General features: G+C 40.4%; 1 protein-coding gene across 3 annotated transcripts in view; it reads left to right on the top strand.

The window, feature by feature from the left end:
* The window catches only part of LOC137321093 (zinc finger and BTB domain-containing protein 7C), a 176,518-nt gene extending 166,200 nt beyond the window's left edge, over positions 1-10,318 (top strand). For all 3 annotated transcript variants that reach the window (XM_067983288.1, XM_067983306.1, XM_067983297.1), the window contains one exon: positions 9,098-10,318. In XM_067983288.1, coding sequence (XP_067839389.1) covers positions 9,098-9,737 — 640 coding nt within the window. In that variant the 3' untranslated portion in view covers positions 9,738-10,318. The remainder of the gene's footprint in view (positions 1-9,097) is intronic.
* The last annotated feature ends 9,354 nt before the right edge of the window (positions 10,319-19,672 follow it).

The following is a 19,672-nucleotide window of genomic DNA, read 5'->3' as shown; positions in this document are numbered from 1 at the left end:
TCAGCAGCAGCCCACAATTGTGCTGTGGAGCCAGGAGGAGTATTTCTGTCCTCCAGGCTCCACAGGAGAGGAATTACAAACAAAGTTTCCCCAAAATTTTCTTTGGCAGCCTCCAGCGGTCCCTTTAAGGACTGTGGATTAGGCCACTGTAGGACTGGAAAAACTAGTCGGAGCACGTGCGGCACATGCTCTGCCTAGTCTTTTATGAATTTTGCAAGAGTCCTTAAACAGGTGCAGGATCCCTTCTTTGCATACTTAATTGGGCCAATGCTGTTTTCAGATGGCCGCCAGGGATGCCCAAGAAATAGCAGAGCAATATGATGGCAGTCATGCTCCCAGGGCAGGACCTCACACCCAGAAATCGGTACACATTGCGCTGTTTTACACTTGAGAAATGGGTATGACGCATTCAAATTTCTCCCTCGTTGTGTTGTTTTGGATCATGCACAGACCCATTAAATGGAGGATTTCCAAAACCGTGACTAAGAGACAAAAGGTGAAATTTTATGATAGGCCTGGCACTGGAAAAAAAAAGCTAAATTTTTCATTCACCATCCTCTACAAACCACTAGAGTTGGGCCAAGCTGCACAACGTTGAGTGGTTGTCGAGGATGCTTCCAGTTGAGGAGAACATTATAAGGTACATAATCTTTCGTTAGAAAGCTTCAAAGATCGGAAAAAATTTGCTGTCTCACAGAGTAGTGAGCAGACGCCCAGAAAAAATGCTATGCCAATCTACACGTTTAAATAAACAGTTGGATAAATATCCATTAAGAACAGGATTAAAGATTATAAGGATAAGAATGATTAAATATTCCATAGAACATAATGGTTCATGTTCTGTTGGGACCATGGATAAATCACCTTTGGAATGCAACTGCTTAATTTCTAAGTGTGCATTATAGGGTTCAATTAACATTCTGGAGATTTGCTCAATTACCTTTGGGGGTTGGAGAGAAATTTCATAGACCATTATCTTGAAATTTTACCTTCACTTGCTGGATGCCTTTGTGTTGAGTGGAGTCCATGAAGCGGAAATTATTTGTAATCTGTGGAGCGAATCAGCTATTTGGGTCAAATGCCCTTTTTCTTATCATAGAATCATTACAGCACAGAAGGAGGCCATTTGGCCCATTGAGCCTTAGCCAGCTGTCTGCAAGAGCAATCCAGCTAGTCCCACTCCCCCGCTCTTTCCTGTGGCCCTGCAAATTTTTCTCCTTCAGGTACCTATCTAATTCCTTTTTGAAGGCCACAACTGACCCTGATTCCACCACCCTTTCAGGCAGTGCATTCCAGATCCTAACCACTCGCTGCTTAAAAACAGTTTTTCCTCATGTTGCCTTTGGTTCTTTTGCCAAATACCTTGAACCTGTGTCTTCTGGTTCGCGACCCTTCCATCGGTAGGAACAATTTTTCTTTATTTACTTTGTCTGGACCCTTCACGATTTTGAACACCTCTATCAAATCTCCTTTCAACCTTCTCTGCTCTAAGGAGAACAATCCCAGCTTTTCCAGTCTATCCACGTAACAGAGGTCGCTTGTCCCTGGAACCATTCCAGTAAATCTTTTCTGCACCCTCTGTAAGGCCTTCACATCCTTTCTAATGTGCGGTGCCCAGAATTGGACACAACACTCCAATTGTGACCAAACCAGTGTTTATAAAGGTTCAACAAAACCTCCTTGCTTTTGTACTCTATGCCTCTATTTATAATGCTCAGGATCCCATATGCTTTCTTAATTGCTTTCTCAACCTGTTCTGCCACCTTCAACAACCTGTGTACATATACCACCAGGTCTATCTGTTCCTGCACCTCCTTTAGAGTTGTACCCTTCAGTTTATACTGTCTCTCCTCATTCTTCATACCAAAATGTATCACCTCATACTTCTTAGTGTTAAATTTCATCTGCCATGTTTAGATTTAGATTTGAGGTTAGGATCAGATCAGCCATGATCTTATTAAATGGCGGAGCAGGCTCGAAGGGCCGATTGGCCGACTCCTGCTCCTATTTCTTATGTTCTTATGTGTCTGCCCATTCCAACAACCTGCCTATGTCCTCTTGCAGTCTATCATTTATCTTCCTCACTGTTCACTACACTTCCAAGTTTTGTGTCATCTGCAAATGTTGAAATTGTGCCCTGTATACCCAAGTCCAAATCATTAATATATATCAAGAAAAGCAGTGGTCCCAGTACCGACCCATGGGAAACACCACTGCATACCTTCCTCCAGTCTGAAAAACAGCTGTTCACCACTGCCCTCTGATTCCTGTTACTTAGCCAATTTTGTATCCATGTTGCCACTGCCCCTTTTATTCCTTGGGCTTCAATTTTATTGACAAGCCTATTATGTGGCAATTTATCAAATGCTTTTCGGAAGTACATATGCACAACATCAACTGCATTGCCCCCATCAACCCTCTCTGTTACCTCATCCAAAAACTCAATCAAGTTAGTCAAACACGATTTGCCTTTATTAATCTACACTTGTCCAAGTGACTATTAATTTGTCCTGGGTTATTGTTGCACCACCACCGAGGTTAAACTGACTGGCCTGTAGTTGCTGGGTTTTTCTTTACATCCTTTTTTGAGCAAAGGTGTAACAATTGCAATTCTCCAGTCCTCTGGCACCACCCCTGTGTCTAAGGAGGATTGGAAGATTATGGTCAGTACTTCTGCAATTTCCACCTTTACTTCCCTCAGCAACCTAGGATGCATCTCATCTGGACCTGGTGACTTATCTACTTTAAGTACAGCCAGCCTTTCTTGCACCTCCTCTATATCAATTTTTATCCCATACAGTATCTCAAATACCTCCTCTTTTATTGTGGCTTTGGCCGTATCTTCTTCCTTGGTAAAGACAGATGCAAAGTACTCATTTAGTAACTCTGCCATGCCCTCTGCCTCCATGCATATATCCCCTTTTTGGTCCCTGATCGGCCCCACCCCTCCTCTTACTTTTATGCCTATAGAAGTCTTTTGGATTCCCTTTTATGTTAGCTGCCAGTCTATTTTCATACTCTCTCTTTGTCCCTCTTATTTCCTTTTTCACTTCCCCCCTGAACTTTTTATACTCAGCCTGGTTCTCACTTGTATTAACAACACGACATATGTCATACGTCCCCTTTTTCTGCTTCATCTTGTTCTCTATCTCTTTCGTCATGCAGGGAGGTCTGGCTTTGGTTGTCCTACCTTTCCCCCTCGTGGGAATGTACCTAGACTGTGCTCGAACCATCCCTTCTTTAAAGACCACCTATTGTTCGATTACAGTTTTGCCTGCCAATCTTCGAATCCAATTTACCCGGGCCAGATCCGTTCCCAACCCACTGAAATTGGCCCTCCTCCAGTTAAGTATTTTTACTCTAGATTGCTCCTTGTCCTTTTCCATAACTAATCTAAACCTTATGATACTATGATCACTGTTCCCTAAATGTTCTCCCACTGACACTTGCTCCACTTGACCCACCTCATTCCCTAGAACCAGATCCAGCAATGCCTCCTTCCTCGTTGGGCCGGAAACATATTGATCAAGAAGTATTCCTGAACACATTTCAGAAATTCTTCCCCTTCTTTGCCATTTACACTATTACTGTCCCAGTCTACATTAGGGTAGTCATGATGTGGGGATGCCGGTGATGGACTGGGGTTGACAATTGTAAACAATTTTACCACACCAAGTTATAGTCCAGCAATTTTATTTTAAATTCACAAGCTTTCGGAGGCTACCTCCTTCCTCAGGTGAACGATGTGGAAATCTTGTGAATTTGGCCGTATCTTCTTCCTTGGTAAAGACAGATGCAAAGTACTCATTTAGTAACTCTGCCATGCCCTCTGCCTCCATGCATATATCCCCTTCCTCCGAAAGCTTGTGAATTTAAAATAAAATTGCTGGACTATAACTTGGTGTTGTAAAATTGTTTACATTAGGGTAGTTGAAGCCCCCATTATCACTACACTATAGTTCTTGCACCTCTCTGTAATTTCCCTGCAAATTTGCTCCTCTATATCCATTCCACTAGTTGATGGCCTATAGAATACACCCAGTAGTATCATGGCACCTCTATTGTTTCTTACTCTAACCAAATAGATTCTGTCCTAGACCCCACAAAGTTTCCTTACTTTTGTTTCCTCAAGATTTGAGAGATTGATGTAGGATTTTATAAATGGTGGACATAAACATTTGGAGGAGTAAAAAATGTTTTTGGCATTTTGGCCAGGTATTAACAAACAAGGTTGTGTTTCCAGTGTAGAATCATAGCATTTAAGTGTTCAGAACTCACTGCATATGGCAAGTTCAACTATTTAGAGTTGGTGAATGAGAACTAATGTACTTGCACAAATACTTGAATGAGTTTAGCGGCCTCCTATGCCAGAATATAACCTTTACATTTCAATGCTGCCAGTCTATTTTCATAATCTCTCTTTGCCCCTCTTATTTCCTTTTTTACTTCCCCCCTGAACTTTTTATACTCAGCCTGGTTCTCACTTGTAATCTTTGCAACACATAATAGGAGTTCCATGTTTTGAGAATTTATTAGAGATCAGTGCTTGTTGGCCCAAATTTTATTTATTTGGTATTGGGTTATTTTTGCTGAAGGTTCTAATTATTGGTAGGACCTCCAAGGAATGTTTGGTGCTGACTAGGTTTGGTGAAATGTGATGATCATAATGTAATTTGTAGATTCCTGTGAGATCTGAGTTCTTTACATGAACCATTGTGCAGCTGAATGCTGGGTGGGGACTTTTGAACTTCTAAAATAAATATAATTACAAAACCTGGGACTGTAATAAGTGCTGAATTTTCTCTCTGTGGTAGCAGCTTGTGGGAATCAAATGGAACCTTTTTCTTATTCATTCTCCGGATGTGGGTGTCGCTGACAAGGCTGGAATTTATTACCCTGTAACAGTTTGACACAACTGTGTTGCTTGCTAGGCCACTTCAAAGAATTAACCACGTTGGTGTGGGACTGGAGTCACATATAGGCCAGATAGGGTAAGGATGGGAGATTTCCTCCCATATTCAATTATTTTGATTCAATGTAGCATTTACTATTTGTGGGTAGGTGACCCACATAACTATATGTAGATAAAAAGATTGAGCGATCATGAATAGACGCCATTGTGTATTAATATAAAACAAATTACCAAGTTAAAGGCATGGAATTTCCTAGTCTGCAACAATAAGATGTGTGCAATGTATCATTCCCTTTTAACAATAACGTGCACTTCTATAGCACTCCCCATGTACAGGAAGACGCCTCAAAGCACTCTATAGGTTGAAGGGAAAACAGTGTACAGCAAGCAGGAAAGAAAATGGAAAAGTTGCGGGTGAGAGGCCAAAGGCATGGTTAAAAAGAAAGGTTTTGAGCAGGTTTTTGAAGTTAGGAAGTAATCTACAAATTCTCTTGTCCAGTGGTGGCAGTGTGTTTGCTGCTTAGGATTGTGTTGGAAAATGTACTGGGGTGTTTCAATTTGTCTCAGTTTTCCTATACTAGGGAATGGAAAAACTCATCCATGCTCCTGCTTTTGGTCGCTATGCAGTTATTTCTGTTGGAAAATACACGTGTATGGATGTCGGGTGAGAACAGGATCAGGCTCGACAGTGATGCGCCTTGTAGTCAAGTAGCCTGTTGACACTTACTGGGGTCACACATGAAGATTAGCCATCCCTGCAGTATAGTAGTGTAGTGATTATGTTACTAGATTAGTAATCCAGAGACCTGGACTAATAATCCAGGGAATGTAAATTCAAATCCCACAATGATAATTTGAGAATTTGAATTCGATTTAAAATAAAATCTGGAAATAAAAAGCTGGTATCGGCAAAAAAAATGTGACCATACTATAGTAGTGTCAAAAAAGTACCAAAGCATAAGTCAGGTCCTTCAGGAGAGGAGGGGAGAATATTGAGGGAAGGTCAGCCCAATAGTGGCTTATTGGTTACGAGATTTGAAAGGCTGTCTGCAACAGACACTGAAACTGAGAAAAAGCACTCAAAGTTATGTGCCAAGTTTATTGTGCTAATTATGTTAATCTCTTCTTTGGTAAGTCATGCAAATTATGTTTATTTTCCAGAGGGATCAGTCCAGCCTGTGGTCATTTCCACTGATACTGTTAATGCCATCCCCTGATAGAATAGCTGTCTGACTGATGTGGGCCAAGTTTCCTCCCTGTCCCTACTTCCCCTTTCTAATCAAGTGTAACCAGTCTCCCGCTGTAGTTAACAATCTAGTGCTCCAGGGTCAGAGTGTGGTATGAATTTTAGCTCTTTTGATGGTCATTTATTTCAAAGTAAATTGTGCATAATATACAAGTTGAAAAAACATATTCAAATATATCTGTATGTGTGTGTTCTGTTATAAACTGTAGTTAATTGTTACCTTAGATTATTATTACCTTAGATGATTAGTTTTTGCAGCTGGGAAAAATATTATTTGTGTATATATTATTTACTCTGTCAGTAATCAGCGTATTACATGTGCTCACATCTCCTCTCCCTAAGGTGAGATGCTCAGTGTCTGTGGGGATACCTCATCTAGGAGCACAAATGGCTGGAACTTACAGTGCAGATGTCAGCTTGTGATACACAAGCTATATGGACAAGTGTTTGAGGCACAGAGTTTAGCTTCAGAGATCTTCAAATTCATCTTTCATTTTCTTTTTAAATGAAATCTAACCTTATTTGGGAACTCCTAGTTTGCCAGCAAACATTCCCCCATTATTATTTACTCAGTCTGACCACAAGATAGCGAAGAGGGTTTGAAAAAACAATCCAATAGTGGCTTTCTCGGTTTCGCTAGATCCCGTGAAGGACCTGCTGAATGTGCATCATTGTGGTAGAGCATTGAAAACTCCAATAGCCCACAGTCAGTAGCATTTCAATAAAAGGAGAACATTTTGACTATCTGGCCACTCCAGCATTTTTTGCTGACTTTTAATTTTATTAAAACACAACAAAAATTCCCTTCAATTAACTCTATGTTCTGCATGAATCAGCCTCCTTCAGTAGGGCGAGTTTGTGGAGCGAGGTTTGAATGTGTCTTTGATCAGTTAAATTTTTCTTTGAAACCCAGTATCATAATTTGTTGCGTTCAAGAGTTTATTTTAATGACAAAAAACTCCGTCTTGCCTTTCCACATGTTCAGTACATCCCTGGTAAAAATAACACATTGGAAGAAATTGGCACCCATGTTGCTCTGAGCCAGTCAGCAGAAAGCAGGTACAATAACGCAGATTAGCCAAACACCACGTATACCTCCCCAGAGAAGAGGGACAATGGGTGCAAACTTTGAGGAGAACAAAGAGGCATAGACCTGAGTGTTTATCATTACACTGCCAGATCACTATATATCACATTCCATCTGTCAGCCATGTTTGAATGACTCGTTTTGATCCACATTATATCTGTGATCAACTGATCCAATATTAAAATGTCAAATAAATCCTGCCAATGTATAACTGCCAAAAACTGAAGATGATTTGGGGGATTCAAACTTAATTTTAATCTCTGGCAAGGTTAAAGAGTTGTCAATTTGGAGAAAATATTAGATTTATGACCAGCAAAAGTGTCACGGATACAAATGCATTTAAATACATAATCCTATGTTTATTGTTGAGAGTGACATATTAAAATAGGTCATATGTTTAAGGAAGCGACTGTCACCATTAATGTATGACCATCTGATAGTTCTGAAGTTAGAATAACAAAGCATAAAACAAGCACAGCTTTGGGTTATTGTGGCTTTACTTTGCTAGAAGACTCTGGTGACACCTGTCTGTAGTTATGCTTATTGCAGAAAGGATTGAAAAGAGCCTTTCATTGAATCTTACTTTACATGTGCAAGATTCTTTCTGCTCTGAGCATGTGCAGCTAAGGCGTTGTCACTGCCAAACACTTCCATCTGTGGCACTGCTAAGGCTCCAGCTGGTGTTTTATTTTTGTTTGTTTTGGTTGCAAACCACCAAACATTAGCTTCCTGTGCCAAAACAGAATGAATCCACCTTTCTTCCCCGCCCCCAACTTCATGCATATATATAGTCTATCTAATTTTAGAATTCTCATGCTGACTGTGCTGTTTAGTCTACTGGATGCAGGACATTGATCCATCACTGTTTTCCCCAAAGTTGAAATCACACTGGGCTCCTATTTATATTTCTTTCTTTCTTCCGAAGGGGCACCTTTGAATATTGGAGTATGTTCAGTTCATGGAGCCACTGGTTCCAAATAATGTGTTTCTGAACTAATCAGTCCTCAGTAAAGTTCATAAATAGCATTTGGCAAAATTTAGAGAGTGCAAACTATTGGGGTGCAGATTTTACACAGTTTTTTTTAATGAACCTTTTTACGTAATCAGTGTTAGTTTAGCTCAGTTTCAGTTGGTAGCACTTTTTCTTCTGGGTCAGAAGGTTACTGGTTTGAGCCCTATGGGACTTGAGTACCTATTTAAGCTGGCAGTCTAGTACAGCACCAAGGGAGTGCTGTGTTGTCGGAGATGCTGTCCTTTGGATGAGATATTAAACTAAAATCTCATCTGCCACTTCCAGTCGTTCAAGTGGATATTAAAGTTCCTGTTGTACTATTCGAAGAAGAGCAAGGAGTTCTTTCACTGTCTTGCCATAGTCTGTCTGTGGGATTTTGCTGGTGCATAATAGATGCTACGTTTGGCTACAGTGTAACAGCCTTACCTATGGGACCAGAAGCAATGGCAGATCCTGGAATTCAAAGCACATTCCCCTCCCATAAAAGTAAGACGCTCAGGCTGTTAACAGGTCTGGTTGATACCACCAAACTCGAAAGCGCCTAAATTTGTAAAAACATTCATCAGTGAAAATGTACCAAGAAAAGCACTTTAGAGCCCTACGAGTGGTAAGGTGTGCTCATCTGGTGTTCAAAGACAAAAAAATTCTAGCAAGGCTTACTCGACAGCGATTGTGAAAGGGAGCCCCTCTCCCCACCACCCACAGAAATGTTGAGACCACTTGTAGAAACTTATAGTCACCCAGGCTAATATAAGTTGACTTAGTCAGCATAGCCAGGGAACGCTGTTATAATGCATTGTGTTTCCCGCTGTGATGTCATGTTATTTCCCCTGTTTTCAGACAAGACAAGCTGAAGATTCACATGCGAAAGCATACTGGGGAAAGACCCTACACGTGCATTCATTGCAACGCCAGATTTGTGCACAACTACGACCTAAAGAACCACATGCGGATACACACGGGAATCCGTCCCTACCAATGCGAGCACTGCTACAAGAGCTTCACCCGCTCTGACCACCTGCACAGACACATCAAGAGGCAGAGTTGCCGCTTGCCACGACCTCGTCGGGGCCGAAGGCCTGCCGCCTGGCGCTCCGCTAGCCTCCTCTACTCACAGGGTGGCCCATCCCAGGGCACACATTCCAATGAAAGTGGCACCAACATCCTGCCGAGAGAAGGGAACAGGCTTCCAAATGCAAGGAAGGTGGAGCCAGGCAACCCTGAGAAGTACTTTAATGGAGATGTTCGAAATTCCAAGAACTTCATCGGCGAAGCAGCAGCAAAGGAAAGAGAAAGCTCCACAGCTAGCATGTTGAACAGGAACCATATTGTCGATGAAAGGGACAGAGACATCTTTGCTGCATTTACCCTGTCTCACAACAATACTTTCTCTCATCTACCCCGACAGTACTATTCAACAGGTGATCCATGGGGCGTGCGATTTAACCCTGCTGCCTCTATTCAGGAGGCGAGTAAGTAAAGAAACAGAAGAGCAAGTTTGAAAGAAAAAGAAAATGAACGACTTGCATGGAAATGCCATTCCATAGTATAACGTGTACTTTCTGAACATGAAAGTGAAACAAAATCCACACTTTGGACTATACATGTAATATTTGTATGTGTAAAACGTCTTTAGAAAAATAATTTTACAGACCACTGAATGATCTTGAAATTGATCTATTGTATAAAGTAATTGTATTTAAACAAAAAAAAAACCCAAAGAAGTTGAGTACTGTAGCCGATACGAACTTGAAACTGCCTTTCCTTTGCTGATGTTTTGTGGGAGAAGTGTTGTAATTATTTTTGTGATGTAACGTACTTCTTGTGACGCCTTCCTCTTCAGTAACTCAGATGAGTTTGCCTTAGCATTAAAGGGGGACATCAACATTGGCTCGCTCATTGATGCAAAATATCAAAGTTTTCTCAGCTGTGTATCATCGGTTAGGTTTCTGGATTTGTATTTGATTTTATTCATTTAACCAAAAATATCCCCAAGTTATTCAGAAATTTGTAAATGAAGGAATTGGATTATTTCTGATTGTTATAAAATGCCTAAAAGTTGATAGTTTTATTGTGTTTCTGTGTATGTACAATACAATGTGCAAAGACTCTCTCCCTATTCCAGTGTAGGGAAAGTAGTACTCAATCGTTTAAATTAATATTTAATCTCACATCACTGCAATCACTGTAGAAATACTTTAAATTTAAAAAAATAGCTTGAACCTACAATTTTTACAAATGTGGAAAATAGGAACAAGAGAAGGATATTCAGCCCCTGAAGCTTGTTCTGCCATTCCATTAGATTATGGCTGATCTGCATCTCAACTCCATTTACCTGGCTTTGTTCCATATCTCTTGATGCCCTTACCCAACAAAAATCTCTTGATCTCAGTCTTGAAAATTTCAATTGACCCAGCATCCACAGCCTTTTGGAGTAACGAGTTCCAGATTTCTACCACCCTTTGTGAGAAAAACTGCTTCCTGATTTCACTCTTATGCCCGAGCTCTAATTTTAAGATTCTGCATTTCCTCACCAGAGGAAATAGTTTCTCCGTATCTACCCTACTGATCCCTTTATTATTTTCAACACTTCGATTAGATCACCCTTCAACCGTCTAATCTCAAGGTAAGTTTATGCAACCGGTCCTCATAATTTAACTCTTTACGCTCTGGTATCATTATGGTGAATTTGCGCTGTACCTTTTCCAAGGCTAATATATCTTTCCTGAGAGTCTGTTATAGAGCATACTATAGGGGTAAGCTTGGAGCTGTTACCTTTGAAACAGGGAATGAGATTTCTAGATGTAAAATGTTTACACAGATTTTATTATAGAAGAATGATATTCGCAGACAGCACACAAGGCAATGTGAAGGCTGCAGGACACCTTGCGCTACAGTTGCTTGAACTCAAGCTGTAAGGTGGCCAACCCGCGATCTCTACCTATCTTCCCGTGATAATCATATGCAATTATACCCTTAGCTAAAAGACCATTATGTCATATCTCTACCATGACCCTTACTCCTGGTTTAAATTAGATGCCATTTGTTCAACATTCCAAAGACTCACTGTCTTGTGGTACCATGAGGTGGAAGGCTCCACAGCACAGTTTCAGGACATAACATAACAACCATATCTACTTACATGTGCATAAAAGGATAAACATATCGTTGTCAACCAGATAGATGTATCCTTTAGAAGGTCAGAGTTTCCAAATCTATCTTAGAAAATGACAGTAGGTTGTTACATAAGGTTAAATCTCATGGGATCCAAGGTGAGGTAGCCAATTGGATACAAAATTGGCTTGACGACAGAAGACAGAGGGTGGTTGTCGAGGGTTGTTTTTCAAACTGGATGCCTGTGTCCAGCGGTGTGCCTCAGGGATCGGTGCTGGGTCCGCTGTTATTTGTTATTTATATTAATGATTTGGATGAGAATTTAGGAGGCATGGTTAGTAAGTTTGCAGATGACACCAAGATTGGTGGCATTGTGGACAGTGAAGAAGGTTATCTAGGATTGCAACGGGATCTTGATAAATTGGGCCAGTGGGCCGATGAATGGCAGATGGAGTTTAATTTAGATAAATGTGAGGTGATGCATTTTGGGAGATCGAATCGGGCCAGGACCTACTCCGTTAATGGTAGGGCGTTGGGGAGAGTTATAGAACAAAGAGATCTAGGAGTACAGATTCATAGCTCCTTGAAAGTGGAGTCACAGGTGGATAGGGTGGTGAAGAAGGCATTCAGCATGCTTGGTTTCATTGGTCAGAACATTGAATGCAGGAGTTGGGATGTCTTGTTGAAGTTGTACAGGGCATTGGTGAGGCCACACTTGGAGTACTGTGTACAGTTCTGGTCACCCTATTATAGAAAGGATATTATTAAACTAGAAAGAGTGCAGAAAAGATTTACTAGGATGCTACCGGGACTTGATGGTTTGACTTACAGGGAGAAGTTAGACAGACTGGGACTTTTTTCCCTGGAGAGTAGGAGGTTAAGGGGTGATCTTATAGAAGTCTATAAAATAATGAGGGGCATAGATAAGGTCGATAGTCAAAATCTTTTCCCAAAGGTAGGGGAGTCTATAACGAGGGGGCACAGATTTAAGGTGAGAGGGGAGAGATACAAAAGGATCCAGAGGGGCAATTTTTTCACTCAAAGGGTGGTGAGTGTCTGGAACGAGCTGCCAGAGGCAGTAGTAGAGGCGGGTACAATTTTGTCTTTTAAAAAGCATTTGGACAGTTACATGGGTAAGATGGGTATCGAGGGATATGGGCCAAGTGCAGGCAATTGGGACTAGCTTAGTGGTATAAACTGGGCGACATGGACATGTTGGGCCGAAGGGCCTGTTTCCATGTTGTAACTTCTATGATTCTATGATTCTATGGTACCAGTCTTACAGATTTGACTGACTTATTGATATTCTACAGATACTAGCAGTTTCAGCAAATTTCTGAAGCTGTATTTTAACCATAAAATGGAGCCTTTAAATGGAATACAACTTCGTCCAACATAGCTTCTCGAACAGCTCAGTGGCCAAAACTGAACATATTTCAGATGGGGCCTGACCAAGACTCTGTACAAGTGAAGCATTACTTCCTCACTGTAGAATTCCAACCTTGAGATAAAGGCCAATATTACATTAGCCTTTTGATTACTTTTTGTATCTGTGCACTAGCTTTTAGTGATTTGTGTATGTGGAGACCAAAAGTCCTTTGCTCCTCCACAGATCAGTCTCTTACCATTAAGAAAATATTCCAATTTGTCTTTCTTAGATCCAAAGTGGATGACCTCACACTTCCCCATGTTGAATTCTATCTGCCATTGTTTTGCCCACTCACTTTGTCTGTGTCCCTTTATAACTTCCTACTCCCATCTACACAACTTACTGTGCCTCCTAAAATCGTGAATATAATCCACACAAGAATGGAACACTGGAGCAAGTATTTTTCATTTTAATTTTTAGGACTCAATCTGACTGGTTACTTGTCTGAAAGTGCAATACTGTATTTTCTAAATCCCACATCCAGATGAATACAATTTATTCCACTGTTTACAGAAGAAACAGATAATTCAAAAAAAATGTTTTGAATGGAGCCATTACTACTGTTACCATGCACAAAATAAACATGAAGTTTTGTGTGATGATATTCTATTCCCTGCTCGGTGTTTGGAGACCCCACAATGTATGATAGAATGTTATGATGCCAAAGTAGGCAGTTCGGCCCTTCAAGTCTGTGTCAGTGATTTCCCACATAATATACACCTAGTCTAATCCCACTCTCCTGCTTGTTCCCCATGCCCTTTGATACTCCATCTTTTCAAGCAACCATGAAAATTTATTTTAAAAGAATTTATGGACGCTGCTTCAACAATAGTTTGTGCCAGAGAATTCCACTTTCTAATCACCCTCTGTGTAAAGATAATTTTTGTAATAGTGCTGCTCTGCACATTAATCCTATGTCCTCCCTATGCAGGTGAATAGATTCCTCAGCGGTAACTAGGAAATGTAGAACTTGAAATTTACTACCTCCCCCTACCCCTCCCCCCCCTCAAAGATGCTCTTAAACTTCTACTGTTATTTTCTTTATTCCTTCACTCCTTCTCCCCTGCAAAAAAAAAGCCTCCTTGTACAGGACTAAATTATTAAATGTCAAACTCAGATAAAAGTATCATATAAAAACTGTGATCCTTAGCAATATAAACTCTGTCAATATTAAAAACAGAAAGCTTTCTACATTGATTATGTATTCATCTGTCCTCATCATAATGGTTGCACAGTAATACCTTAATTCCCATGATGCACAGCCAGGGATTTCCAGCAGGAAAGGTTTGAATTCCTCTGAACAAGTTAAGATGTCCTTCCTTTTATAAATTGTGGTTATCCTCAAAGGTTTTTAAATTTGGAGATACTTTGGTTGAAGGAGGATAATAGGTGTCAATATTTTAAACATTTTTCTTCTTTTAAATTGTTTTTCTTTCACTCATTGCAGTTTTAGTTTCAGATTTGGCCACAGTCACTTCAATGTTTTTGAGCGTACATAAGCACGCAGGTGGCATTGTAGACTCCACACGATGCTCAAGTCAGTAAAAACTAAAGTCCTCTTCAGAAGACAGCAAGTGTCTCTGCAGCATAGGACTACTGGAAAAGCCAGCTCATACATGGTAACTTAAGGTGAACAACTTAAGGTGAACAACTTAACACATAAATATAAGAACTTGGAGGAATAGGTAAAAAAAAAACATAATGTCCAATTAGTCTGTTCCTTTTTAATAGATCTATTGCACTTTCTCACTGTGTCCCTCAATCAACTTTTCTCTCGAGAAACCCATCCAAATGCCTCTTGAACCCATTCACACCAGTCATTTCACTGGCCTTCCCTGGTAGCATTCCACAATTTTGGGTGAAAAGGATATGCATGACTTTCCTTCTGATTTTCTAATGTGTAACACATGTTCCCTTGGGTTTTAACTCTTTGCCATAGTGAAAAACTTACTTGCATCCACTTTCCTCTCATAATCTTGAAGTGTTGTTTCCAAAGAAAAGCAAAATTCTGTAACCTTTTCTCATAACTTAAAATTCCTGATACTTGGAATCATCCTCATTGCTCACCTTTACCCTCACAAGGCTCACAAAAGAAAAAATTTGACACAACGCTGTGACTGCCAGTTCAGATCTCATGACGGACATTGTAATCTGTTAGTCATGTATGGATGTCATTGCACTAGAGGAGCTCAGCATTCAGCCAACACCACTGCAGTTCTAAACTTGAGCCCTGAAATTATATGATCATTTGGACAGCTCACTGCAGAACTGTTGAGTTTTACTGCCTGCAGATCAACTGAATGGAGACTGTATGGATCCTTACAGGAAAGGGACAAAGTGTGCGGGGAGGAACTGTAAATTTTTGAAAACCAACTTTTGTGCATACAGCCTGAAACTAGTTTCGTAATGTCTGCTATTGGCAGTACAGCATAGACCTTTTTTCCTTCCAGTTTCTCCCCTTCCTCTTCCCCTGAAGTACTCTCTTACTAGTGGTTATGTTTTTAGATTTTCACTCTGGAGACCTTCCTCAAGTTCAGTGTCAAGAGACCACACCCCAAAAGCAAACACTTGCTCATTATGACCCAAGTTCATTTATTTGCCCAATATAACAAACCCAGAGATCAAACAAAGGATACTTACATACTGTAAGCCAAAACGCTGTTACGTGCCACCACATGTGGTTTCCTCAACATCGATACGTGGAAGGCTAAACACTCCATCAGACCATGGCTTAGTCTAGAAACTACTATGATGTGGAGATGCCGGTGATGGACTGGGGTGGACAAATGTAAGGAATCTTACAACACCAGGTTATAGTCCAACAATTTTATTTTAAAATCACAAGCTTTCGGAGATTATCCCCTTCGTCAGGTGAGTGAGTGAATAAGAGGTTCTCAAATCGCATATCTTATATTAGGCTGGGACTCCATCACACCAATCAAAAGGTGTCGTTGGTGTTCAGACAGGTTAGCCACGGAAAACAGTAGGTCCCAGTATGCTGAATACACACTGTGTCAAATTACACAGACAGAGAGAAAGAGACCCAAAAGGCATCCGTGTCGATGATCTGGCATGTCTTGCAGAGGTTGCCGTGGCAGGGTTGTGTGGTGTCGTGGACGCCGTTCTCCTGAAAGCTGGGTAATTTGCTGCAAACGATGGTCTGTTTGAGGTTGGGTGGCTGTTTGAAGGCGAGTAGTGGAGGCGTGGGGATGGCCTTAGCGAGGTGTTCGTCGTCATTGATGACATGTTGAAGGCTGCGGAGAACATGGCGTAGTTTCTCCGCTCCGGGGAAGTACTGGATGATGAAGGGTACTCTGTTGGTTGCGTCCCGTGTTTGTCTTCTGAGGAGGTCTATGCGATTCTTCGCTGTGGCCCGTCTGAACTGTCGATCGACAAGTCGAGCGTCATATCCCGTTCTTACGAGGCTAATATAAGATATGCGATTTGAGAACCTCTTATTCACTCACTCACCTGACGAAGGGGATAATCTCCGAAAGCTTGTGATTTTAAAATAAAATTGTTGGACTGTAACCTAGAAACTACTAGATAGTGGTATTGAACAGTAAACATGCAAATCTAGAGTCTTAAATACTCTTAAAGCCGTAGATTTACACTGATTAAAACCTTACTCTGTTCCTTACAATATCAAAAATGACAAAGATGCTTTTCTTGTGCTAACACTCACTGCAAAACTGACAGTTGAAATAACTTTATGCCTTGTGCAGCAGTTTGCTACCAGAGTCTCTACATTCCCTATCGCTGTCACCTTCAGAATAGCTGCTGACACAGCCTAAGGCCTAAGATGTAGCTCCAAATATCTTCGAAGATATCCCAATATAAAGGGAATTCAGCATGTATTTCTCCAATTTTGATTATATATAAATATATATATACACACACATAAAAAATTCATAGAATGTCAAATACAAAGAATGTTTGCTGGTCAGAGAAATCCCTAGCACACTTTAAAGCTCAAGGCCTGTAATTGCAGGGCATTCACATTTATCCGGACTTTAGCATATCAAACATCCTTTTGTTCCAGGGGAACCACCTACACACGCATTAGCAAAATGCTTTGAACATACTGGACACAGTATGAATGCTTTTGGAATGGCTAATGGCATACCAGAACAAAATGTGCATTTTCTGCAGCCTGCAGAAGCAGTTAGCAGCAACTGAGATTTAAAGTGACAGCCAGACTCCTGAAAAAAAGATATTAAAATATAGACTTTCTTATTATGCAGTGACTTAAGCTCCCTACTCATCACACTAGGGTATAGTTGGAGTATGGTTCCAAGGATGATGGTTGCCTCCAGTGGGCACGCTATCTAACTATGGAGGACAGCAATGCTAAACTTGATCCTGTTTTATAACAAGTTACATCAAAACTACAGCGCAAAAACAGGCCATTCAGCCCAACTGGTCTATTCCGGCATTTATGCTCCACACGAGCCTTCTCCTCCCCTAATTCATCTAACTCTATCAGCATATCCTTCTATTTCTTTCTCCCTCGTGTATTTATCTAGCTTCCCCTGAAATGTTTCTATGCTATTTGCCTCAGCTACTCCTTGTGGTAGCATGTTTCATGTTCTTACCACTCTTTGGGTAAAGAAGTTTCTCCTGAATTCCTTATTGGATTTATTAACGACTATTTTATATTTATGACCTCTAGTTTTGGACTGCCCCACAAGTTTTCACCCAACATCCACACATGCATACTTCTAGGGGGGGTCATTGGATAGATGTCAGGAACAGCCAAGGTGGCTAATGTTTCCCTTCAAGAACCAGGATGTTTCTGATAACTGTAGCGCATCTACTATTGATCCAGCTGACATTAGCTAACTCAGCCTGGGGAATCAACCCTGGGACCTTTTGTTTGGTTCAGAGATGATAACTTTACGGCCAGGCCTGTACCCGGTTATGCAAAGTAGTGTGGTCATGTTCTTAAACAGAGAAAGATAGTAACTGTGGTCTGAATCATTACGGCTCTTAAAAAGAAACTCTTTGTTTTGAACAAATGTTTCACTTGACTTGCACTAATTGCTCTTGTAGCAGTATACCTAATAGCATTTTTATTAAGTTTTTACGCAATTTCTATTGGCTTAAAAGATTGCCTTTAGTATATAACGCACCTGTTACATATGCACTTTACCATCCAGGTGATGGGCCCTGATCACTATTACTACATGTCAAAAATGTGTGACAATTGGGCAAGGATTTTACCCAGAAGTGGGCATGGTTCTCTGGTCAGTAATGATGACTGCTCAGAGTGGCTGTTAAAAGCAGCATGATTTTTTAAAAAATTGACTTGATTAATGAAATAGGTATGGGTGTGTTATATGGTTATTGCGTGATTAAATCTCTTACAGAGTAGTTCTGGTAACCCTCAATTGCGACACTTGTACACTAAAGCTTTGCACAGTCTCACTTTATTGAGAGAATTAATCTAATGGCAAAAACTTAAAATACAGTCAAAAAGCTGTGTTTCTGTGCTTTGGTATTAAAGAGGTTCTGCCACCATTAAGATCCCAAAGAGTTCTAATTACCATCATCTGTTAATTTTTAGTCATTTTCTTACAGCACTTGTTTAAACAGTAAATGGGATATTGACATAGATGAGTTACTGGGCCGATCCCATTGGAAGCTGAATTTATATAAATGTAACTGATGCTGAATTAGCCCTGAGCTTGTGGCTGTAACTCGATTAGCATTAGAATAATTAATAGAGGTGTAATAACAAACACAGGGCTGATTCAAAATCAGTTATCTAACAGTTATTCCGTTAGCCAGTACTTAACAATAATGTCACCAGCATTTACTATATAAATAGAAAAAAGGCACTCTCTGGTGGTTAAGTAAGTAATGCAGTTTTAGGTGTGGAACTTAGCTCGATAGATAAGGAAGAGTTCAAACTTAAATCCCAAACTGCCTTGCGTTAGCTGATCTGAGCGGCATTAGAGTAAGGTGGTACAATTGGCCTCAGTGCCCTTGGTCTTGGGAAGGGGCTCAAATCAGCCAGAGTTCCTACTCCTGATCACTATTCAGGAATCTCTCTTCTGAAATTGCAGTGTCCAGATCCTACTTATTCTTTAGCATTTTCTTACCCAACCAATGTTGACCGTTGCTGTGGAACGAAATCTATTTTTAATTTTAAAGTTGCAGAACTTTTCCTCATGACAAGAAAGAAAATTTTGATAGCTAACAACAAAGATTAAATTTCTTTCATTATTGTTATTTACTCGTCATAATGCAATTACCAGAACTGCCTGTTGGGACACAGTTGTTCACTAGGGAGGCTTAACAGTGTATGAAATCATGTACAGCAATGTTCTTGTGTGCTTTAAATTCTCAGCCTCCATTTTCAAACACTGTGTAATAACCTGTTGACCTTGGCCTTCTCGCTGTGCATTTGGGCTGTATAATGTACTTTATTGCTGTATTAGGGGTTCTTTAGAACCGGGAGAAGGAAGATTTTTTTTACTTCCCTATATTTACACCTTCTCAAGCATTAATCATTGTACCTTAATATATCCTAATATTTTTGAGTTGGAGATGCATTTATGATGGTGTGTTATGCAGTCTTCGGGGATTGATAGGTATGAACCTATCGAATAAGCTGTCAGTGAAGCTACAAAAAGTTGTTTGTGTTTTTGGATTGTTATCCTCGCTGTGCTGCTTTTTGGGTTTAGAAACAAATTTTCCAAATATTAACACCTACCAGTGAAGCAGCTCCTGTTCTAAGAGCCAGTCTTTGTTTAAAACAAAATGATAAATTAACTCCTGAATGAGGAATGTTTCTGTTTTTATGCATTCATCACACCTTAGGTTCACTTCCCACCCTTTTAATGGGAGAATTCAGTTAATTTTGCTTG

This window comes from Heptranchias perlo, chromosome 1 (genome assembly GCF_035084215.1).
Source record: "Heptranchias perlo isolate sHepPer1 chromosome 1, sHepPer1.hap1, whole genome shotgun sequence".
Classification (NCBI taxonomy): Eukaryota; Metazoa; Chordata; class Chondrichthyes; order Hexanchiformes; family Hexanchidae; genus Heptranchias; species Heptranchias perlo.
The sequence above is the reverse complement of the archived record's forward strand: the minus strand, read 5'-3'. Positions and strand labels throughout refer to the sequence as shown.